Genomic DNA, 17276 nt, shown 5'->3' on the forward strand with positions numbered 1-17276 from the left:
TATATATTGCTTTGGTAGGCTTCTCTGCAACGGAATCGATATCTGTTACGCAGGATTCGAAAAAATGATATTTTTAGTTAGCGAGCAATGAAGCAAACTAAAAAATAAAAATTGCTTTTTTGCGAAATGATTGGTCTTTTTTTTATCCCTGAATTGTTTACTATATTGTTCATCAATTATTATATCTCCTAATTAATAATCCTCGTAATTCACTTGCATCTTTCAGAATATTAATTAAACTATTTCATATAACGATAGGTGTGTTTACAAACTATCAGTAGCAAGGAGTATTTTGAATGTGTCGAGATCGAATCAGTTCTGATTAGTGTTTAATAGTGGTTAGTGTAAGGAAAGCAAGAGGAAGATGGAGAGGTGTCTGAGCCTGTGTGTCAACAGTCGCTAAACGAAAATTGCCTGAAATAATCACCTGCCTTTGACATTCTAATGATAAACCTCAAAATGATTTGGGCAAAACCAGCTAACATCTCGTTAACGCCAGGTAATGTTTCGTGTCTTGCGCCCGCAATTGCCTTTAGATACTGATATCAGACATACTACTATAATACTACTAAAACTGATCGCATTCCTGTAAAATGATCACTTTAACCTAATTAATTTTCCTTGGCAGAGCTTTCCGCCAGGAAAAATTACCCATGCTATTGAATTGATTTGTTCCCCGGAGGGCATTAGATATATACATTCACATAAAAAAAACAGGCGACGTGAACATTTATAAAAAAAAACAGGGTATCGTGCAAATCCCCGCGATGGAAAAGTAATAACGGGTTTACGTATTAAACGTGCTGGTTAAAATACGAAAGCGGGCGTGGACTTCGCTTTGTGCACGGAAACAACTGCCTGGACTAGTGCTTAAAGCTAGTACTAGACGTAAAACTGCAACGGGATAACTGTTAGCGTGCAACCACGCTGCAATTCATGTTAGGCAGAGCGTATAACGTAAATTAATCAGATTGCTTAAACAAATCAAAGGCACAGCAAAGCCTGTGGATTCAGAACACAGTCGATACACGCGTTTTCTGGTGTTCAAACACTCGAGTACTACAATAACTATAGAACGCCAAATATGACGCAAAACTATTTGTCCAAATTATATTGTGTCACAGGCTATTCGGTGTTATGCAACAAAATAACTGTAGGCGCGTACCCAAGCTATAGTACACGTTAGCGAATCATTAATGTCAAAACAAGAATCTAGTATCTTAGGCAAATCGTACTAACCTCTGCCTGTACGTCATCAAACCAATTCATGTTAAACTTTTCAGCTGAAAAGCGTTTTACAAATTTCCTTATATGCTTCTGGTCCACTGGTATTCGAGGAGACGCCTGTAAGGGTTTGATTTGTTATTTACTTCTAATTACTTACAAATTATAAAGGCTTACTGATATATATATTACAGTATATAATACATTATAGCACAAATGTATTGTTGAACGTATGAACTCAGAAAATTTTAAGATCGGTAGACCCGAATGGGCAAATTGCCCAACGACGGCACTGCGGTGCATGACGCCGCATGCTGTCTAAAGCATATTGCACCACATCTTGTGCAGATGCATCTGGGTTTTAGCAAATACAGACCTACTGTTTCATACATTTTATGTACTGTAATTTATAATCTATGTACTGCAAAACGTGTAACTTTGCGCCGGTTTATTTTAATCAGTCTTTTCAGGCTTTATTATTTATAGCCCCCGTTTTGTATGATCAGTATCGATCTATGCTATCTATTTATGTTATGTCCTAACGAGTAGCCGAGTAGGCGGAGGTGACAGGGAGCTTAAATCTGCGTTTAAAATTCTACAAATTGCGGCGTATTGGCTAGAACAGACACATCTGCTCAACGATGAACGAGCAGGCCCATGGTGCGTTTTAAAACGAATGAGCTGCTTCGATGAAAGACGTTCCCAAATAATTTCGATTGGATAGGCAGCAAGAGGGGCTATTTTTGTTTCCAGCAGGGCCAGTGCGGTGTGCAAGGAAAGTTTGAAGAGTGTACGTATTCTCGCATTCACAACCACCGCTTGCTGCACTCTGTGATGTCCTCTGACAAGGTTTGACCGTTCATGGACGAGATCACTCGCAGTTGGCCTGAAGCTAAAGTTGTTGTGTCCATGAGCTACGAGTCGGAGGCATACAGAAATGCGCTCACCAAATTTTTCTGTGATATCACCCTAATTATATGCAGTATTTTCTGTGAAACTCCGCATTCTGCAAACTTGTTAAGAATTTTGTTTCTGAATGCCATATCGAACGTCGATTTAAAGTTTACGAGTAAAACGAAGAGCGCCTGTTTTTGTCTGCAACAATTACAGCGCATTACACCTCCTAATGCAGTATGTAACACACCATGGAAATGGAACGTCCTATACGAAATCCATGCTGTTCAGCCGGAATACATAAACAATCGTTTAGGAAACTGTTTAGCCGACGTGCGGTGAAATGATCCAGAAGCTTGCAACAACAAGTTTTCTCTGCGACTGCTCCTTATGAGGACAGGTCAAGCGGATTGTTTTTTCCTTTAAGTATGACACTTAAGTGGGCTTCACTCCAGCTTGTCGGCAGGCTTCCATGTCGTAACTAAGCGCTGCTTGCTGAGCAGCTTCATTCATCTGTTCAGCGAGAAAACATGTCAGACGCAGCTTTGAGTACTCGCTGTGGATTGGATTCGGTCCAGCCGCCCTTTTTAATTTGAATGATTTCAAAAAGTCGTAGTGGAAAACCCTGCCCTCAGCTTCTCGCTCACCGTAAGTGTTTGTTTCTCCCATGCAAAGGAAGACCACTTTCCACCGTGCAAAGGCGCAACATGTGCGGTGATGTTTACTGCTGAGAATATACTTGTTAAGTGTATTATTATCTCTGAAAAGTTTATAAGGCATGGCATTAATTTTCTTCCGCACACGCTGGTACGGTTCCCTTCCATCTTGTATTATTTACCTGTTAAGTGCAAAGTACTGTTGACTCAAGAATTCACCAATACAAGCTTTAGTCATCTACGGAGCACTTTCTTATCCGGGTGGCGTTTGGTCAGCTTTCGTGCCAAGCCTACCATAATAGCGGCTGATTCAAAGCTTACAACTTTTACTGAATTCCGGCACGATCTCGGAACAGCTGTGAAGCTTTTTGGTACTTCCGTCAAAGTTTCATTATAAGCGTTAATGTCCGGATCTAGTGATGTCGGGGGCAAAATTGCCAATTTGGGGCCTACCTCGGCCGAATCAAGCACCTAAGGTAATCCGACGTTTCTTTTTTTTTATATACTTATTTTTCACTAGAAGAGAAGCTGAAATTTAACCGATTCCTCCTACTTTAAAGCGTTTCCCTCCCTTAACGGATCGTTTCTTTCAATGTATCGGTCCTTTCTGGCATTCAGTGCTTGCAAATTGGATGCGAATATGTCGATTACTAATCTTTTTATATAACCTCTAAACGCTGGCATTGCTACCGGGGAGTAGGTAACACCGGAAGTCACTGAGCAGACTTAGTAGTGGCCAGCTACGCAGTTTATTCATTTGTCAATGCTGTTGCTTAAATCGCCAGAAAGCACCAATGAATAGCCAGTAAGGATAGTGTGTAGCACGAGCGATCCTTTTGATCAGCATAGCTTTCTTTTTTGCTACTGAGAGACCAAATATATACTGTTATGATACTACATCTATTGCTTCTCAATAGTACACCATACTTTCCAAATATGGCACAGATTTCGTTTAAAGCTTGTTTGTACTAAAGCGTCATCGCCCAGCACAAAAATGTACGGAAAAGTGAGCGCTGTAGAAACCCAAAAACTCTAAAGGCTTTGACTTTCAGGAAAATGGAGACGTCTATTATGGCAAATTATGGTAGCACTGATAAAGCGCGAGTTGCTTCTATATTTTATTATACAATGTGTATTTTCCCAAATTTCCTGGTCTGAATGCGTTTTAAATTATTTCGGCGTCTACGACTCTGGCCTCTATTCGGTGATCGACTTCGAGACCAATTACAACTCTCTCTGAAGGGCGTTTCTAAGTGGTGCTATTTGCTGCGACGGTTCTGGCATCGGTGTAAGAACTGACGACGCTCAAACGGTGATTTCGAAGGTTTACTCGGGTTCATCGCGGTTCTTGGTCCAGCGGCAGTCGCGCTTTTAGTTCGCAGACTCCTAAAGGCTTGGTCGGTAGAACACCTATCGCTTCGCGATTTGCATTTTTCTTAAATTCAGAGTTTTTGACGCTTAAACATTTTTTACAGGATCATTGCTATATTCTTGGCAAATTCTCCTTTGCAGCTGACTTGATCACTTTTGGCTACTTGCCACTGTGTGTATATAGTCATGGGAAGTACAAAGAAAGGCAACCGATCCTGCGTAATTTTTAATCAGACGGTACTGTTGCCTGTCGTGCAGTTAACTGAAAAAAGGTGAACAGGTCAGAATCGTGTCGAATTGTTTTTTGAACTCATCGTCAAAAGCTTCGACCGTCATCCTGATGTACCATTCGATTTCCTCGACTGTGCTGGGTAAGTCTAAATGTCGTTTGTCGATCGATTATGGGAGCCTTTTTAGGGAAGTTTTTTCACAGCAACTTCCACTGGTTGCATCACCTTCTCACCTTTACCAACACCTGTTTCTTAGGAGAACGTGTCTTTTCCGCAGCAAATGGTCTTTCTCTATTATGATAACTTGTTGGTCTTTTCGAAAACCGGTCCGGTGGTCAGAAGAGCTTCTCTCTTCTCTGCGAGACCAGCTAACTTTCATTCGAGTTCTAGCATATGATAAAAAATTGTACATACTATTGCTTTGGAACCGAGCAATGAACAGGTATCTAAAGAGTTTACGGAACTTTCCATTAAACAATCCGCTGCTTAAACGTTGTACTCTTACATAACTTCAGAGAGAGATCAGCTGATGCATCACTTCCGTCGTCCGCTCTGTAAGTTCCGCGAAACATTCTAGCATACTTCAAGCAGAAAGCTACTACAGGCCGCTTTAAATGCTCTCCTTACACCCCCTACAAGTACCAGAACGGCCGGACATTTTTGAGACAGGGATTGCGCTAGGGACGAGGGGTATTTACTACTATGAGCTAAGGCCTAACTCGTTGCAAGCTCAAATTTGCGAGAAAATAGTGCTTGTTTTTGATGTTGATGTGTTGTACCGGCTTCTTCACTTGTCACAGCTACTTCTCGTTCCGGTTTTAATAGATGGCAAGGTAGGAGACTTCTTCAAATGACAAGGACCGGTCGACGCGTAAGCTACTCAATCATAAGCGCTCGAGGAAGTCGTAAGTAACGGCGCCCAAAGCTTCGTGCACCCCACCCTAGTCAAATAATCAGACTGCTCATAAGCACTCTGAAATATTACTCGCTGTCTACATTAGGCAAAATTCGGAGCGAACGGTACTTGACATAGCTTTTTTAAAGATTCCGTATCTCCGTTCTCGAAAAAGAAAAAGCGGGTGATATACATAGGCTTCAACAAATGACAAGATCACAGTGTGCACTTTTTAAAGAAGAACTAACCACAAAGTCCCGCATTTCATTCCTAGCTAAATCTCTTGATCCTTTTGAATAGCTTAGATTAGTTAAAACTGTTCATCGTGCAGTAACGTCTGGTCTGCACGAATACCATTTCACTATGCAGTATTACGTGCGAAATTTTTCACCTAATAGGTGAAAAAATATAGGTTATAAAAGATATATTATTATAAAAGATAGGTGCTAAAAGAGTCTGATAACTTGAAAAGATTTTGTCAGCTCACATCCCGGATTAACACCTTGATATCTGTGGGATGAGATTATTCTGTTTCTACGATCTTATGAGCTGTATGCAGGATAAGTAGTAACGCATTTTTTCCGGTTATTCCTAAAATTGTAGGTAATGCAAAAAATACTATTCTTTCCAATTAGTATTTTTCGACAAAGGTAACACAATGTCTAACTGCAATTCTTTCAAAGCTTACAACGCTTGCCATAGTTGCATTTAATAACGTTTTCCAGTTTAGCAAAACCACGAAAGGAACCAACCCATACCATAATGCTTACTTCATTTTATTTTCCCTAATTTAATCCTCTTTTTCAAAAAAAACTTTAGCCATTATTTGCGTGTCAAGTAAAAATAATAGAAATAATAATAATAACAAATCCCGCTGAAACAAATTTCCTATAAATACTGCAATCTCTTAAAGATTAAAATATATTTCCAAATTTAAAAAAAATATAGCACATATTGTAGGTGTTCTTTTTTTTGTCAACAGCAACTTTACAGGAACTTGCATATCCTGATTATTTGGCATATGCGGAACAATGTGAATTTGCAAAAAAAGATTTACAAAAATTCAGAAAAACCTTTGTAAAAAAAATATAGTAGTAAGAAAAATATTAAAAAATAATAAAATACCCACTGGTATACATTGCTTTTGCTTTGTGATTAGGTATGTAAGCACATCTACTACGTAACCGTGGCGATCCGCTCAATTTTGAGTTATATATAGTAGTAAGAAACGCCAGAATATGTACTCGCTATGAAAGTGTATGTCATATGGAAGTGATGAAAAATTCGAACGAGAACCTTTACAAACATCTTTTTATTGCAAACATAGCTTTGCTAAAAAGTGATGCACTCGTCTTAAGAAAGGGGACTTATCGCTTCACGGATAGCTACTACCTGGACGTGTTATATTATTGTAACAATTTATAGAAGCGCACTAACGGCTGTCTAGGATATAATTTACGTTTAGATAAGTGAAAGTTGAGAGCATTTTTGGTATATTAAATAAGATGTTTCGCATCCAATGCCAAGGAATTCCAAAGTCTTAGGATTTTTGAGTACCTCGCGAGTGTATCGATCGCTATTAGTGTCATGTGTAGTGCCGTATGATCAAATTCTGAATATATTGATCAGCCTTTTTTTGCGCACAGTCGTAAGCAAGACGGACCCTTAATTCAAACATAACCAAAAAGTATTCGTTGCTTGCGACGATTGGCGCTTATTCAACAAGAATACTTTTTCATCATGGTAATTTTAAACATTTATTACATAAACGCCAAAACTGGACTGGGTGTTCCATCCAATCCATTAAACAAACCTAAGTTCACTCCGTAAGATTATCCTAATCGCTTTCCGAAAAATTATTTTACTGGAGAACAATCAATTAAAAATATTTATAAACCCGAAACTGTAAACATAGGTTAAAATTTGACTGCTAGTTACCAGGATCACACAACTTTTTTTACAATGTCCACTTAAGAAAAAATTGTGGAAAAAGAAAAAATTGTGGAAAAACTCTCTCTTCTGCAGCAATCTACGTAATGTCATTATCCCACGCTTATGATTCACGTAAACTTGCCATGGATTTGACTAAGATAAGGCACGAATATAATTACAGTAGTACATATTTGACGTTCTCTATTGTCTAGCATACGTGCACATATTTGCACTGAGTAGGTCAGCTTATTGGAGACGGCGTGGTGTAGGTGACTAACACGCATCTACTTATTAAGACTAATACTATCTATTAGGAAAAGCGCTATCTGGTAAAATTTAATTGGGTAATGAAATTCATTAATTGGAGAAAGCTTTTGATGCTAGACCTAAAAAGATGTAATTCTAACAACTTATTCACATTGCAAAAAATAACGAAAAACGTTAAAATAAGAAAGTTGTGAATTAATTTAAGAATGTTGTATGAACGTTGATTAAGAGTATTTACACGTAATATATATTGGTGTTTCTAAGTAAGTGCCTGCAATTCCATGTAAAATGGAATATTAGGCTTGCAGTTCCAGGTTTCCTGTACTGTCGCCCAGTATAATATTCTTATTTAGCATAGGATATGCATGATCTTGAAAATGTTTAAAAACAAATTATAAGATAAACCTCGAAGCGATGTAAGGTACTCTGCTAATACATTTTTTCTTATCAATTTCCCATCTTCCTGCAGACACTGATGTTTTACAGCCCCAATTTCTTAATAATGAAGGCTTCATAATCGCAGTTCTGCAATATGCTTAACTCTAAATAATCTACGCAGTGCTTCGTGCACATATAGATGAGATTCGAGAAAACAAAGCAGCTTACTGTGAGCTCTTCTTTTTGCTATAAAAAACTAAATTGTTTGCCTAATCATCCCCACAAACCGTCGTCTAACCCTCATAAACTAAAAATTGATTAATAGTTGTCTCATACGATGCTTACTCCAACTGATATTTTTATTAAGGGGTCTGCCGTCAATTGATATTAGATTTTTTTTAAAACAACATTTGGCAATTCGAATACGATACAATACTGGAGTTCTGAAGCTTGGAAAGAAAAAAGCTGTACTGAGATTTTTGGTCGTTGAATAAAAAAACTGGCTCAGTTAATTAAATAAATTATTTTTAAAAACGCCTTTGCATATACCTCTTTCGTTAGTTTTAAATCGTTGACCTTTCTTTCCTAACCGTCATAAAGTTTTGCTATTAATGCAAGCTTAAGCATATCATAAACCTGTTTGGCATGGATATCTGCTTAATGCGTTTGTCAAAAATCTTGGCAGCACCACATGGTCCTCATTAAAGTCTGTAGGACCATTCTCTAGATTTCTTTAAAAAAATTCTCTCTCTTACTATCATTCTCTCTCAAACTACAAAAATATTACCTACATTCTGTATAGCTAAACTGTGAAAAATATGGTCTCTCCAGAAGCGAGGATGATCTACAGATTATTCCTGAGTTTGTTTATTACATAATAATCTTGAATGAAGGATAAGGAAAGAACGGAATGTTGAAAAACATGTTCATACTCTTCACCCTTATTTCGGAGAATTAAGCGAACAACGACCAAAATTCTGCACGTACCCCAGTGACAGCAGTTAAAGAAACAGGCAAAATTTCACTCGTTCCTACTAAGCAAAATGCATCCTTCATGACCAAATTAATCATACCAATACAATTTATACATGTTTAAGATCTTAACAGTGCGTTTAAGGGAACATTGGGAACTACGCACTTGATAACCTCTGTTAGGGTTTGGGAGTAGATTCCATTAGTCCTACCTCCAATCACAAAATGTTATTAGGTTCTTTATATATTACCCAACAAGTAGGATACATGTGATACGGTTAGAATTAACGTTAGAAGAATAAATAAATAAACAGCAAGTATTGTTACAGAAACCCGTAGCACAGTTGTAAATGAGTGGGGGCAAGGCAAAAAGATGCAAATCTCACAAAGGGTTAGCTATATTGCTATGCTGTTGTTGATATACCTTGTTTAGCTATTTAAGCCACTTCTATTATTAATATAAACTGCTAGTTATTCATGTGTTGACATGATCTAAAGGGCAATTCTGTTCGTACGAAACATTATAAGTTTCATTATATTATGTACTTAGGTGCTAGGATATCCTAAAATAAGTAGGAACAAAAGGAATTGTCTTATAAAAAAATTATTTACTAAATCGCAATTTTTTTTTTTCTCAAACTAATACACCTGTAGCCAGTTCACAGAAAAAGCTGATACCACGGTCAAAAATGCCTAGAAACTATAGAGATATATTTCAGCGTTAAGAGTCTTGAGAAATTTGTGTTCAATTACTCTGCGGAATTTTTAATTTATTCAAGCACTTATATTTTCTAAAAGGTTTGTATATCTTTATAATGAGTACGGGCTTTATTAACAATTTAGCAATTTTGACTTAATTTATTTTTTCGATCGGCTCACGCTTATCGGTAACAGAGCTACAAGATATGTTTAGGAAGGACCTGCTCATGGCTTTGCTTTAGATACGCGTCTTCCTGTATTGTGGGGTCAATAATGATTATACATAGACAATAACTGTTTTAATATCAAATATATTTATTAAAAGAAATTCCTGCCGCTTAATTGGCTAAAGATTCGAGGAAAAACGATTCATAGTTTTTGGCTTGTTTTGTACATATGATGGATTCAATTCAGTAGCTAAAGTTTTAAACCTTTTTGATACATTAATTAATATGAGAAACATGAATCAAGTTCAAAACATAACTGGCCATGTTCTGCAAATAGCGACTTATTAGAAATATTAGAAATAAGGTCAAATCCATCAGTCTTCAATTACGTTCACTGGCTTTTACTGGTATGGCGAATTACCGTTTGTAGTCGCTATACTGTCCAAAAATATATAACTGAATCAGGTGAGGCTTCTACATCATATTCAGTTTCTAATTTCTAATACATATTTTCAAGCAAGGTGTAGTTATCGTGCTTGGGCAATCCTACAAGAAAAAAAATCAGTGCACAGGTGACTTACTTGCTCAGAGAGGTACGTATTGTATATATGCTGAGCTGCTTCACGCAAGCTCTGAACTGATCCCTCTAAACGTGTTCCTGATGGAATATCCCGCCCTCCAGGAGCCACTTGTTCTGCTGAAGTCTTAAAACCCTCAACATGTAAATGGAACATGATCAGGTTTTGAGCTCCAACAGATGTCATAAATTCTGTAACAAGTAAAGACATTCACTGCTGATGTCTGTACTGGTATTAATTGGTATAGGTACACTTAAGTAATTAGTTGAAAATAGCAAGCCCGTGTATGGGCAGTTTTGAATTAAAGTATAACCTTTAAAAATCTTAAACTTTTTACAAGTAAATTCGTCTATTCATCGTACAACTACTTCGGTAAACAAAAAGATCAGATGCCAGAGCTCATAATTCACTTCTACCGAATTAATACTCAGCAATCCAATGCGTTACAATATGATTTAAAATTTGCTCATTCGAGGGTCGTCTTAGGTACAATTACATATTGTAAAATTGATTATCTGTGATATGTAAACATGAAGTTACTATATGAACTCCACAGAACTATGATTTCCCTTTGCACTAGTAATTAGTCATAGAAACCGAAAGAGCACCTAGAATCTAATATATCTCTGTAATCGGCTGTGTGTTACTTTGTAGTAGGTAGTAGTAAGAAAAAAGCGATTCGGCAAATCATGTCTGACGCCGGTTGTTTTTCAATTCCGACGACATTTTTTCCATTAGGAAAGTCATCAAGTAAAATGTGCATCGAGCTTAGATGAACAGTTACGGTTACTTTGTTGTACCTTGTCTCAAGTTTTGTCATTTCTTAGCATTATATAATTTTTTTTGTGCGGTAATCTCAGCTCGAGTAGATGAGACATTACAATACTACGACGGGCAGAAGAATGTGGTCTTTAAGCCTAGCCTTTTTGAGTTTTTTAAGCGCTGATATTTCAGCTCAATGCTACCACAATGTGTAACCTGCTGTAAGAATCATTTTCAAATATAGTACGTAAAAAGAACGTAATGATATAAACATTAGAAGGTATGGCAGTGAAGTAAACAAATAATAACTTGCTTCACGCTCTTTGAACGGTTACTCATTGATTAGCAGTTGCAATTTGTACTGCTTGATTCCCTATTTCTTTACCTTTTGGTTAGGTCTCTAAAAGGAATTAGAAGTTGTAAATGAATGAAAACATAAGTCCAATACACATGTTTCGATTTTTCGAGGTATTTACGATATTTACATAGCACGAAACGAGATGTCTGTACACCTATATATAACAACAGGTGTTTTATTTTTTGGGATTTTGCCTTAATCAATTCAAATTCTTATTTTAGATAACAGTGTTTAACGCTAAAGAAGATGCTTATTTTTTAATATATATGGGTAATGAAAAATTTAGTAGAATGTAACATCAATAAGATTAGTAAACGACGCAACTGAGCTCTTTCAGAGTAACGCTTTATCCGTTTCTTCGTCATTAGGTGTGCGTGACAGCATTTTGATGGATTATTATATGAAAAAATGTGGTAACCAAAAAATGCGTTACTCTGCGTGTCCTTTGATCCCTTACCGATGAAATATGAAAGTGCAATGTTATTGCAAAGGATATCGTCGAACGAAAGATTGCATAGCTCGTTCGCCATGAGCTTTTTCAGATCGGCTGGACACGGAAGACCACTGGAATCTGCATCAAACGTGCCATCTTCTAGCCGTTGGATACGCTCTGCAAAATTAATGTGTACCAGCTTTTATGACGAATACCCTGGTTTGAATTTCTGATTTGTGACTTTTATATATATTTTTTTAGACCATTTGTATAAAGGAAAATCTGTCAAGAAGCAATTTGATCTAGAATTTGTTAGAACATAATCTTGTTAGGCATTTTTATATAACATTTGACTGAGTTGATTAAATGTAAAGTTCAATTTTAGATAACGAATACCTACTGTTTCAACAGGTTATATAATTTTTCATATACCAAGCTTAAGGAGTACCTACTTGTGATAATTTCATCAACGTAGAACAGCGATTTGAGCTGCTGTTTTACTTGCTCGTCTTGCTCACCGCCGGTATCTCGACTGCGTTGAACAGCGATCTCATGCCTGACAATCTGTTGAGTAGCGACTAGTTCATCCAGGCTATCAGTGCAACGAAGTACAGCTAAGAAATCTTCTGAGGGAACGACAGCTTCCTTATTCTGTTTCATCCAAACCAAATTTTGAAAATATGAACTATTGTATTTGATATCCGATGGACGAAGAATAAACATCGTTAAAAAGTTGATTTATGATACTCGTCAGTCATTGACATCATTATCTGAAGATTGCAAACTGTATGCGAAGCGGTTGTAGTACTTTTAAACTTAAAACTTTTTAATTCTAAAGGTGACGCGTACTGTTGAAATGAGAAAGCCTATAGCGAAAGTACCTTTTTTTATTTTAACATGATAAAGTTCTCCCATCGACAAAATAAATAGATTTGACACATCTTTGAAGTGATACAAAATGATTCTGTATCTACTATGTGCCACTTGCTTTGGCTGGAAATTATGTAATGTTCACGATGTAGTAATAGATCATTGGAGACTGTCTCTGTAATAACGCAGTAACATGGTGGTCTAAATTTGAAACCGTGCGTTAATACAGTTTGTTTGGTACTGAAAAGGTCTAACCGCCTGAATCAATGCTTAATGGGAACACTTCTATAAAGTGTTTATATAAAGAACCGAAACTTTTAGTTAATCTAACTAAAACTTTCGGTTCAGCCAAAACTTCAACTTCAAAAAAAAAAACAAAAAGTTCGGGTTCGGCCAAAGGGTTCCTGCACATAATCTATGTGCAGGAACCCTTTGGCTGCGCTAACAATAATTAAAGGTACGAGTAATATGAACAGGATATTGTATATAAACGGCGTTGTTTTATTTGAAAGTGATCATTGTGTTTTGGCTATCATAAAAAAGTTGGAGCTTTTGCCCTCAGATTGAACAGAACTGAGTTGAGCTACAAAAATGGCAAACATCATTTTGAAAACTGCCGTCAGATTGAACAGAACTGAGCTGTGCTACAAAAATGGCAAATATTATTTTGAAAACAGGAACCCCGCTTGTCGTAATTATACCCATTAGTTTTCAAAAATAAGTACCAATCATAAGACTCTTTGACAGTCATGCTAAAGTCAGGTAAGTCTATTTTATCTACCCCTTTTGCTAGAATTCATTCAGTGTAACTAACCCATCGGTTGCAGCGGCATACGAAATCCTCGGTATCAGTACTTCCCGGCATTTATTATAGATAGCAATTTCATTTATCAAGGTATTTATAGTAATCTCGACATTTGTCATTTCGAAATGTAGGAGGACAGGTAAAATCTCAAATGTTCATATTTAAATGTGGTCTGACATTTCAACTTTAAACTTATGACGGTTTTTTAAGACAGATGTAAATCTGCCTTCACCGTTTATGCCACATATGTCAATGTAGGTGGATGGTGTTTTATACGCAATACGCTTAACAAGATGTAAAAAGCCCTCTCAGGGTCTTTTATAGCTTTACTGAGCTCTTTCAATCCAAATTTTACCAGTACGAAAGCTATGTGCATTGTAGAAGCGAAATATAGCTAAGAATTTCTTTTAATATGCTTACTTCTCGACGATTTAAATCGTCCGTTAATATTGGTCTCAAAAAAATCGACTCTGAAACCCAGCAGCGTTAGAGTCGCATATCTCATGCTTAAGCATAGTCAAACAAGGCTTGATTATATCGACATCTGTTGTCACGAATCTTGGCATCAAAAATTCTATCATATTTCTATTAAGTTACCAAAAATTAAAAAAGATGGTTACTCATAAGAGTACATTTGTACAACAAGTTCATTCAGAAATGGAATTCGTTATTGTCAAAATATATGCAACTATATATTGAAATGTAGGAAAGGAAATTAATAATTAAAAGCATTTCCCAAAAATTTCGAAATGGATACTGGCACACCAACTGCAAATTTTCGAAAGTGAAGAGATCTTCAGAGGTCAACTATGTAGCAAATATCTATTCTCATACTTCACCCTACGTACATCCTTTTCATCGCCTTTGTAGATGCCCTTATTGCGTTGACGTACCATCCATACAATAGTCTGATTAATGTAATCGGGATCGGTGATCATATCTATTACTGGTAATAAGACGATGTTGGCTATTAGCTCACGAAGGAATGCACGAGTCACATGATTTTGGAAGTCAGCAGGGGGAAGCAGAAGGTACAGTAGCACTTCTGATACTTGTTGAAGGTACTCTGAAAAAGAGTAAACAAACGATCACCATCAAACAAGTAGCAACAGTCCTAACTAAAACATTTGTAAAATCTGTAGGTCATATAGTATCACGAATCAGATCAACCATCCGCCTTCCTTTGAAACCAAACAATCGTACTCGATTGCTAATCACTACAGATTCTACAGATTATTTTAAGCAAATGTTGCCTCCAACTCCAAGTCGCGCAAACCAGAAGTACAATGACTTACTGCAACATAAGGTGCTTTTGAACAGGTCGCCTCAAAAGCGGATATGAGACTTTCTAAAAGTCATTCTACGGTATAGCTGTTGGTAATCCTTCAAAAAAAATCACTAATGCCTTTGTCATTCAAAAAAGATTATATCAATATCTTATGCGGAAGAAATTACGCGGAATTTATTTGTCATGAATATCCGTATATGATTATCAATGTTAGTGTGACTTGTTATATATACTAATTCTAGCTTCATAACAATTCTTTTACTTTCAAGCTTGCATGCTCCTGACATAATTTTTTACCTCATACATATATAGGTATATGATGCTCGTACATATATGAGTGCTTTCAGTGAAATAGAATTTAACGAAAACAAATATAATTTTCATGAGTTCTTTTGGTTTATGTACGAAACACAATCCTAGGTAAATAGCTTCAAACTTTACGAGCATGAAGGAAACCAATATTTAAAAGTTTAAAATCCGCCTATTCACGAAATTGGTGTCAAGCAGAATAGCTGTCGCGACCCGTATGACCAGAAGCGTACCCTACTAAAACCAAACAGTATCATTCGTATGCGAAGCACCCAGTTAAGGCCACACGAAGCTCTCCAGCATACTTCAGCGACGGTCAGTCGATTAACGGCACCGGTTAATAGATACCGTTTTCTATGGTATAATGTCTTCTTCGCTGCAATTTGCTCTATGACCGATATAGGCTTACACTCTTCGAATACAGTGTTTGTAGCATAAAAATAGCTGCTATTGTATACAAAATGCTTCAATAATTCTAGCCAATAAGTGTTTTTAAGGTAATACAATTTACGTATGTAGTGTCAATCGAATAAGGAAATGCGTCCCTGGTAGTGGACTAGCCGGCATGTTCAGATGAAGCCAGTAATACCGTTTACAGAAAGGGATCGACTACAAAGAAGGTGCTAACGACCTCAATGGAAAAAAACAAACACATGCTTGATACAGCATCAAGTAGAATTTCGATTTAATTTTCGGAAATGGGGGATGTACGATTTGTTAGTATCGATTTAAGCGGAAAATGGTTCATTAGAATGTATGTTTTCCTTTTTATAACTTCATAATTTGATAACCTAAACTTCAACGGCTTTGATAAACTGAACTTCAACGGCTTACTTCAAGCAGGCAAGTATCAAATGACACTGAAAAATTTCGAAATTTACCGAAGTGGTGCCTGGTCAGATGCTTTAATCATAAGGAAGCTTTACGTTTGAATTATTATTTTGAATTGAATTTTTTTTTCTTAATATGACCAATAGCTGTACTGTTTGGAATAAGTATAAAGTACAGTAACTAGCAAAAGGCAAAAACAAAAGATCCTTGATGATTTTGATTATTTCGCTGTACTCACGGATCTCTCGTTCTTTAGAAATGCAAACAAGGTCTCGACAAAGCTCACGTTCCATGGCCGTCTCCATTCTGAAGAAGGTATGCAGGAGATGATCAGCGTTAGCTCTTCCATTCGAATAGCTCGATTCCTGGTGCGGACGTCTCTGCACCTAAACACCAAGTTCCAATTGGCCAATTAGTTCGTAATTTATTCCTTTTCAAACATGACAAATGTTAGCCTACGAACGAATGTGCACTTCGGAAATAATAAGCAGAAATAAAGAAAAAGAAATAAACATTTATTATAGTTTTTATTCAGTAGTGCCCCGACATAGTGTGAAAAGCTTAATAGAGCGGAGAAGCCTGAACGAACTTTGAAAAGTGAAAACTGAAATTGCAAAAGTGGTGCTTAGACAAGCATGCGATTATACCGAACATACTAGGTTGAGACATCGAATTTGGTGTTCGATTATTTAAATCACCGTAAAGTTAAAACCTAGCCGCAATTCACCTAATTTACGAGAAATCACGGAAAACGGGTGTACTTAATGTAGAATGTATAAATGCTGCTCAGACCATTTTTTTTTTCAAATATTCACGCTGCTGTAGGGGCAACCCGTGATCATCGATACTACGCAGATTAGTGCCAGTCACTATACATCCTTTCATATATAAGCTTTAACTTCAACTAAGGGTTTAAAAGTACAAAACATTATTATGAACCTTTGCCTGAGCCTGTCGGAATAACCGCAGATGGGATGCAAAGTCGTCTACCAGATTTACTGTCAAGTAATTTACCTGTAAAGTAAACAAGATATGTAGCTTCCACTGGTTATACAGCACTCAACAATTTTGCACGATTGGAAATAAAATTACGATATTTTTTTGTTACAAAAATGTTTATTATTGTTAGTATGTGCTTGTAAAAAGCTATTAGAATTAATATCTGATAAAAAATTAATACTTCTTTCATTTGTTTTCTCCGTCGGTTGTTACTGATATTAAATACAAAATAAACTAATTTACCTCATTAGCAAATTTGCAAGTATAAAGCCTCATCAATTTGCGTATACCTAACTAGAATAGACGTTAAGTGCCTGGCTGCTCCATCTTATGGGTAAGAGAGAATACCTTTTGGAGC

At 36.7% G+C, this 17276-nt stretch overlaps 1 protein-coding gene across 3 annotated transcripts in view; it reads right to left on the minus strand.

Moving 5' to 3' along the window:
* The window catches only part of LOC111269612 (sorting nexin-13), a 45113-nt gene that overhangs the window by 21009 nt on the left and 6828 nt on the right, over positions 1 to 17276 (minus strand). For 2 of the 3 annotated variants that reach the window (XM_022849351.2, XM_022849342.2), the window contains exons 5-11: positions 16859 to 16933; positions 16158 to 16305; positions 14340 to 14557; positions 12269 to 12467; positions 11841 to 11993; positions 10267 to 10454; positions 1240 to 1344 (exon numbers count right to left, since the gene is read on the minus strand). In XM_022849351.2, coding sequence (XP_022705086.1) covers positions 1240 to 1344; positions 10267 to 10454; positions 11841 to 11993; positions 12269 to 12467; positions 14340 to 14557; positions 16158 to 16305; positions 16859 to 16933 — 1086 coding nt within the window. The remainder of the gene's footprint in view (positions 1 to 1239; positions 1345 to 10266; positions 10455 to 11840; positions 11994 to 12268; positions 12468 to 14339; positions 14558 to 16157; positions 16306 to 16858; positions 16934 to 17276) is intronic. The other variant, XM_022849359.2, reaches the window with a different exon arrangement.

This window comes from Varroa jacobsoni, unplaced genomic scaffold (genome assembly GCF_002532875.2).
Source record: "Varroa jacobsoni isolate VJ856 unplaced genomic scaffold, vjacob_1.0 scaffold_149, whole genome shotgun sequence".
Lineage (NCBI taxonomy): Eukaryota > Metazoa > Arthropoda > Arachnida > Mesostigmata > Varroidae > Varroa > Varroa jacobsoni.